This window comes from Blennius ocellaris, assembly GCF_963422515.1.
Source record: "Blennius ocellaris genome assembly, chromosome: 16".
NCBI classification, from domain to species: domain Eukaryota; kingdom Metazoa; phylum Chordata; class Actinopteri; order Blenniiformes; family Blenniidae; genus Blennius; species Blennius ocellaris.
In genome coordinates this window covers 22,214,660-22,222,737 of record NC_137665.1, presented here as the reverse complement: position 1 = coordinate 22,222,737, position 8,078 = coordinate 22,214,660, and the positions used below count along the sequence as shown (strand labels likewise).

General features: G+C 45.5%; 1 protein-coding gene across 1 annotated transcript; it reads right to left on the bottom strand.

The window, feature by feature from the left end:
* Window positions 1–829: 829 nt before the first annotated feature.
* arl6ip1 (ARL6 interacting reticulophagy regulator 1) lies at window positions 830–7,248 on the bottom strand. Its single transcript, XM_080511291.1, has 6 exons — window positions 7,114–7,248; window positions 5,894–6,027; window positions 4,346–4,465; window positions 3,463–3,580; window positions 3,156–3,240; window positions 830–1,373 (listed from the first exon to the last, which is right to left on the bottom strand). The coding sequence occupies exons 1-6, from the start codon at window positions 7,147–7,149 to the stop codon at window positions 1,255–1,257; spliced, it is 612 nt and encodes a 203-aa protein (XP_080367417.1). The 5' UTR covers window positions 7,150–7,248; the 3' UTR covers window positions 830–1,254.
* Between the last annotated feature and the right edge of the window lie 830 nt (window positions 7,249–8,078).

Here is an 8,078-nt window from a genome sequence, read left to right as displayed (position 1 = left end):
TGAATCGGTGATTTTGATGAGTTCTGTCCAATCATAGGCTGTCAATGTGGAGCATGGTTTGATACATTAGGCCACCAGATGGCGTGGTTTCTTCAATAACAGCTGTCATCTACGATTTCACTAACGAGTGTAACCAGTTACATAACTTACAGCAATTATATTAAAAAGATTGATCATTGTTTGAAGAACAAACGTTTCACTATCAAATTAAAACAGACACTGACTTAGACAATTCAGAATTTTGAATTGAAAAAGTTTATTTCAAACACGAGGCAACAAAACAAATTAACAAAAACATACCAGAGCAAAGCAAAGCAGAAGACAAAGTGAAAATATGACCCAACATACCTGAAAAGGAGTGAATAAGCACAAACCCAGTTACTCCTCCCCTTCTCCATCTCAACCAGCAGTTACTCCACACCACTTATTTGCGTGCAAATGCCCTACAAAATCTGAATATTTACAAAAATATACATTCTAAATCATCCTTACACCAGTGTCAACAGCCCATCCTCCTGCTATTTTGTGAAAAACATTATTTAATGCTTATTAATTCTTTAAGAAAAAAGTATTTATGAACTTGGTGTTCAAAGGTTTGGAGTTTGGTTCGTGTACGGCAGGATCACAGATCAAACCACTGATTAGATGAATCCCACAGTAGTTCTTTAATCCCGGCTGAGAGGTTAGAGAGGCAGACTTGAGATTGGCAGGTTGCAGGTTTGAATCCCACGTCCGATGTTCCACCACTGTGGGTCCCTGTACATGACGCTCCACCCCACCTTGCTCGCCTCTGGGGAAACGCTCACAATAAACTCCAAAAAGCCATAAAGTCCATTGAAGTCAAAGTTTATTCACGTTTTCATAAAGTTGTCCAGTAAAGTCATAAAATGAGAGCAGAAAAAAACCAGAAAGACATAAATAAGATGGAGAGAATAAAGATGTATATACAAACACAAACAGATCCAGTTTTGTTCTCAGCTACATTTAAATAAGCACAAAGAAACAGAGACTTCATACGACGCAGTGACGCTACAAAATATGACAGATCTGCTCAGTAGTCATGATAATGGGGGGGGGGGGGGGGCTTTATGTGGAGGCTGCATGCAGCACAAATGGAGGAAATTATTTTAAAAGGTGGAAAAACTCAAAAAGGCCCAAAAAGCAGGGGGCACTCCACCTCGGTCTCCCTCTTTCTTTTAAATTGACTTCCCGTCATCCTTAACATTTTCTTCTTCAAACTCGTCTTCGTCACATCTACTCGTTCTTCTTCTCCTTCTGTTTCAAGAGTTTGTTGATCTCTCTCTTGGCCATGCCAGCGTACTTCGTGATGACGCCGTGCTGGTTCAGTCCAGGCAGCAGCAGCAGGAAGCTCACTGCACACACACACACACACACAGATATATTCTGAACCTTTGTGGGGGGGAATCAAACAAATACATTATAATGCTGATCACTGTGTTAATAGGGTCAAAGGATCCATGTGAGTGATCATGCTGCAGGAAGTAGAGTGCAATGGGACTGTTGGTGAAGTTTGGCTCCAATAAAGACTGCCAGCACCGCTCTACATTCCAACGTGACAATCTGAGGACTCGTGTAGACGGACGAAAACAAGACTTTCTGGAAATGCTCGATGTCTGACCTCTCCTGTTAGGAAGTGCTGCTACTGATCATGAACACCCCGGCTGGACCAACTCGTTCCTCTACACATGCTCAGTAGAACCAATCAGAACCAGGCTTCCTCCAGAGTGTCATGACTCCTCATCCTTATTCTTAAGAACTTGGTGGTTTCATAGTTTAAAGGACCGGTATTCTACTAAATGGACTTTCCTGGTCTTTAAACATGACAAAAGTGCTATTTGGGGTTCATCTACATCCCCAAAGTGTTTTTTCATTGATTCCCTCCAGCTTGAGTTCACAGTGATGTTTCTCTGTTCTACCTGGTGGGGGAGCTCAACACCTTGATTCTATTTGATGACGTCACAGAGCTGGAGAAGCCCCGCCTCCAGGAAGATTGACATGAGGAGAAACCAAAACAAGACACGCCCACCAATGTGCCAAGGAGCCTCTTCTCTGCTCTCTCAGTCTCTGCTGCTTCACATTGAACTGCTGTTTTTGTTGTTCCACATCTGTTTTCACCTTCATGTCCACTGGAGAAAATGTGTTTTCACCATCATGTCCACTGGAGAAAATGTGTTTTCACCTTCATGTCCACTGGAGAAAATGTGTTTTCACTTTCATGTCCACTGGAGAAAATGTATTTTCACCTTCATGTCCACTGGAGAAAATGTGTTTTCACCATCATGTCCACTGGAGAAAATGTGTTTTCACCATCATGTCCACTGGAGAAAATGTGTTTTCACCATCATGTCCACTGGAGAAAATGTGTTTTCACCTTCATGTCCACTGGAGAAAATGTATTTTCACCTTCATGTCCACTGGAGAAAATGTGTTTTCACCATCATGTCCACTGGAGAAAATGTGTTTTCACCTTCATGTCCACTGGAGAAAATGTGTTTTCACCTTCATGTCCACTGGAGAAAATGTGTTTTCACCTTCATGTCCACTGGAGAAAATGTGTTTTCAGGTACCAGTATGGTTCCTCACTATTTGTCTTCTGGAAGAAGAAGCACAGCGGAGAATGTGGCTGGACTTGTTCTTTTCCAGAAAGAATGTGTTTGTTTGTGAGCGACTCTTCACCAAAGAAGCTTCCAGAACTACGGTACTTTGAAACTGGACTTCCTCAGAAGCTCCTCTTGAAACCTGCTGCTATTCCCACAATAAAAGACTAACGAGGGCCGAGATCTACATTAACATTACTACAACTACCAGCGTGAGCTGCTGGCTACGTCACCCAGGGGGTGGAGGAGGCGGCTGTGGGCTGGGCTGCAGTCTCCGTGAGGGTGGAGGAGGTGGAGGAGCTGAGAACCAGCCGGTTCATGAGAGGTGACGTCAGCTCAATACAAGAAATACTAGAATTTCACTAGTTTGGAGTGTTTCTACTGGATCAGCCACATTATTCTCCTCATGAGCAGAGATGGACTGTGAAACATGAAATATAGACAATATGGGTCCTTTAACGGGGCCTAAACTTAAGCAGAGCCTGGGCCACACCCCTCAGGACCCCACGCTCGTATGGAAGGTGCTTCCAGACTCACCGATCAGGTAGGTGAGGAACAAGTTGTGGACCTGCTGTCCGATCCAGGCCACTGCCAGCAGGCTGCTGATCACCGAGGCAAAGTACTGTAGAGGAGCAGAGAGGTCATGTTACCCAAGCCGTAGCACCCCCCCCCCCCCCCCCCCCCCCACACACTCTGAATCCCTCCTGATATTTTTACAAGCAGTAGTGATGTGCGACCCAGTTAGAGTCCTGCTAAGTGGAACAGAGTCACAGCGGCTGGTATTTTTACCAAGTGGAGCAGAGAGAGAGTAAAGAAAGGCTCCCTGCTGGGCGTCCACTCTTACCATTTTGGGTTTCTCCTCTTTGAGTGCGCAGAGTCTCTTCCACCAGCCGACCACCCGGCGCTGCGTCTTCACCAGGTTACCACAGATCTCATGGAAACGCTGCTGCTGCTCCGTGGTCCTGCACACATCGTAGATCACAACCACGGCACGCTTTAAACATTTAGCTACGGAAAAGAAATCGTACAAACAACGGGAATTTCAGAGAGCCGGTCTGGATGAAGGACGGAGTCACAGCTGAGGGAGGCACTCCGTCCTTTCTGCCAAGTTGGCAGTCTTTATTTCAGTCGTGTCACTGAGCGCTCAGGCTGGATGCTGCAACTCAGTGACCCTGGAGCAACCTGACGCACCGACAACCAGCCGCTGTGCCCCGGCCGACAGGCCATCAAATACACAGAGCAGAGGTTTACAGTGGACAATCAAGCTCCTTTAAACTTCATCGAAACTTAAGTTTTGTTTTTTTACATGTTAAAACAAACTTCAGATAAAAAAAAAATAAAAAATACATATATATAATCAAAATTCCAATTTTAAAGCAATTTGTGTAGTTATGGATTACTATGACAACATGATACTTAATGTTACTTTCATATAACTTCAGCAAACATCCAGATTCTAGAGCATCTTCCTCCTCCTACATGGAGATTATAGAGCCTGGTCCTCCTCTAATCCAGATTACAGAGCAAGCCAGCCAGCTGTAGTAGTGCAGCTGGCTGAAAAGCAGCTTGTAGACGATCCGGATGTTCAGGTAACAAATCTCAGGAAGGAGAAGCAGTTTGAGGCGAGAGGTAAAGACGAGGCTCCGGCCCTCAGGTGAGGAAGACTTCCTTGTGACCTTCACAGAGCGGCACGGCGTGGCCACCAGGCTGATGCGAGCGGCGCTCACCACTTATTGGAGCCGAAGACTCGGGGGGCGAGCGTGGGCACCAGGTAGTCGGCCAGGCAGAGCAGCATGACGGTGCAGGACAGGCCGGTCAGCACTGATGGGTCCAGGTAGTAGATCAGCCTGAAACAGAGTGACGGTTAGAATCCCAACTCACACCTGAAGAGGAAGAGAAAGTGGAAGCTCCCTATAATCCTGGTCCAGAACCTTCCGTCATGGTTCTAGCCCGCGACGAGCTTTCGCTCAATTCTTTATCACGGTAAGTTTCTTTACTTCAGTAGATCAAAGGTTTCTCACACACTTTGAACACTCTCTAGTTTCTATTTTCACTTTTCTGCTGTGGACGTTCTTCTTCTCCTTTAGTCAAATCCAGCAGTAAGGGAGAGGTCAAACAGTGACCTCTAGTGGTCACTTCACCTGGCAGGTTTGGACTTCTTTCAAATTTCAACACTTTCAGCATGTACCTTTTTATTGCTACATTAATTCATTTGATTTGTATTCATCTTACTAGTTAAAGAAAAGGTTGAAGGTTTGTGGCTGGGAAGAGTTCATCCTCCTTCACTGAGAGACAAATCACACATCAGCTTGGAGGAACGCTGTGTTCAGGGACATGGAAAGAAATAGGAGTGTTCACAAAAGAGGCTTTCAGTGGAAACTTGGGGCTTCACACTGCAGTCTGGGACCCCTCGAGGGGCTTTTAAAAATCAGACTCACGTGTTGAAAAAAGCCCAGAGATAAACAGAGTTTGTGTGTCTGTGTTGTTATCGGGAAAGTGAAGCCCAACATCAAGCTCATCTTTAGCTATATTCATGACTTTTGTCCCATTTTAAATGTTGAGACAGAACAGCTGATGTCTTTCTGTGTCCAATGAATGCTTATCAGTAGTTTATGTAGATCGGTGGATTCAGATAAGGAACGATAGGAAACAGTATCCTCCATTGGTGAACAAATGTTAAAATCTTCAGTATGAAATAACATCCATAGGAGAAGTTTCATGGGACGCCTCAGGGCAGCCACCCTCTCCAGCTATCAAGGCTATAAATTCACTGGTCCTATCCTCGTGTGACGGTGTAGATTGTTCACTTCAGTTTTTGACATGACGAGACCTTAAAGCCACAGCAGCAGAGCTCCTGCAGCCTCAGCCTCACAGAGCAGCACAGCTCCTGCAGCCTCGCCCTCCCACACAGAACAGCAGGAACCAGGGAGCCGTGCTAACATGCTAACTAGATACTGCTGGGTCATGGCACCGCCACACCAGTGAGCTACATTAAACCACGCTTCCTCGTGCGCCACATCCTGTTTCACTTCTTTATTTCAACAAACCTGATGACAACACAAGTCAGACGCACAAAATTAAAGAGCTATGACTAAGAACTGTGAGATCAGAGTGCGGCCATTCTATAAGCCGGATCTTTATAAAGACGCCTCAGCAGCAGCCCCGTCTGTAACAAGATATATCAGACGTATCAAGAGTGAGCAGGAAGGAAATGCCTGCTATGTGCCAGGCAGTTTGCACCCGTGTGTGTGTGTGTGTGTGTGTGTGTGTCTCACAGGAAGAGCACGGTGGTGGCACCCATCAGCGCTCCAGGGAACCAGGGCTTCTCCCAGCGCAGGACACGGTCCCCGGCCAGGATCACCTCACCCCAGCCCTGCAGCTGCTCCTCCAGCTGAGCCGTCTCCTGAGCCTGAAACACAGTCGACAATAATAAGTGAGTCTGGACAACTCAGCTAAAACTACGATAATCCAGATGTACCACCGTTAAAGGAACTTTTTAAGCAGTTACTTTTCATCTCAACTCAATGACCTTCTTGCAGTTTTTTCGAATTCAACTTCAATTCTATTCAACTTTATTTACACAGCACCAAATACAACACTCATTTTTGTGCTTTTAAAAGAGAAAACCCCCAACGGATGCACATGAGCAAGCAGGTTTATTGCGACTATGGAAAGGAAAAACTCCCTCGAACAGGAAGAAACCTTTGCAGAAACCAGATTCGGAGATGGCGGCATTCTGCTGCATTTTTTTTCTTGCTCCATTTCTTCCATCTACACTTGTGATTAAGTCAGTGATTTAGAGGCTAGAGATTTGGGATCTGAGGGTTGCAGGTTTGAATCCCACAGCTCAAGAGTCATGTGATGGTATCCGACTTCTGACTGCAATAATTGGCTCAGTAATCAGTGTGGAGGAAAATTACATAAGCGTGTATTCATGCCTGTTCTCAGCCCTCCAAGAGGAACTGCGTTAGAAGAGGGTTTTAGATGTGGATGGCCTGAGCCTGTAAAGACACCAACATGCGAACATATCGAGAAGCAGGAGAGAAAGAGCAGGACCGTGTGTTTGCGGGGAGAGATTCAGGGTGGGTTGCGTTCCTCCTGGCGACAAGCACCGCCGATACGGCAGGAAGCCGCGGGGCTGAATAACGACAGGAGGTTTTATAACGACATTTCAGCCCTTGTGACTGAATGTTGCTCCGCTGGAGTCACAAAGAAACCCCGCGGGGACATGCTAACTCGCAGCTGCTAGCCGCTCCGGCAGGCGGCCGCAGGGTGGCAAGTGGTCGGATCAGCGACCACAGTCCCATTTCGTGTCGGTTTTCTAGCAATGTAACGGTGCAAAGTTCACAACATCGCCATGACATCGACACACAGCCGCGGATGGGCGAGCTAGTCCAGGAGGCGGCTAACCCATGCTAACTGCGAGCACACCCACAACCACGCAGCAGCATGAAAATACACGACAAACACAAAAAACATCTTCATTTATACTCACTAATAAGTTCGCGCTTTTGTTGTCGCCCTCGGTCATGTTGGCTGAGTTCGGTGAGTTTGGCAGATTTGAGCGTTATTTAACAGCAAGGAGCCGTGGAGCGACACAACTGCAGCTGAGGCGGACTGAGCGTCACTAACGGTCCGACAGAGGCAGGATGTTTTTAAAAGGCTCCTACGTCACACGGCCCGGGGCATGCTGGGAGATGTAGTTTAACTATGCAGTCACAAATCTGCCTTCCTTGGTAATCCAACTCTTTATTTATTATGGATCAGTAGTGTGCAGTCAGGGGCAGCAGGGCGAGCTGTCAAAAATGATTTTTCTTTTTTTTTTTAATAATTAACAAGTGATTCTGAAATCTGTGTCTGGAATCAATTAGTGACTTGAGCAACTTTATCCAGAGGATGACTGGTTATATTTTGTGGAGCTCAAATCTCCTATGTTCTTTAAACGCAGAAAATAGATTGGAATCAGAAATGCCCAAGGATTCGGAAATCTAGATTACAGTGCTCTAAAGCCGAAGGCGGTCTTGCGCTACCAAATTGTATGTACTACTACTACTGGTCAGCTAATATTTTAAAACTGTCCGCCTGGCTCCGCACATTTAAAGAGGGCGGTGGCCCCCGTTGGTCTGTTATGGAACTGGGCTCTAGTCCTTCTGCCACACCCATACTTCTAATGTGTTGCTCCTTGCCAATAAATGGGAAATTAAAATTCATAACTCCATTGGTTAAAAGCTCTCTCAATATCTGGTTTCAATGTCACTTCAAACAGACCCTTATCTATACTCCTATTACCTCTAAACCTTCTTTTTTACCAGCTTTAAATGAGTCGGGTTTCACAATTTGGCACAAAAATAAGGGATTGCGTTTTTCATTGATCTGTTTATTAATGGCTCATTTATGTCATTTGAAAATCTTTCAAAAAACTTTGATATTCCCAAATCTCAATTTTTCAGATATTTACAG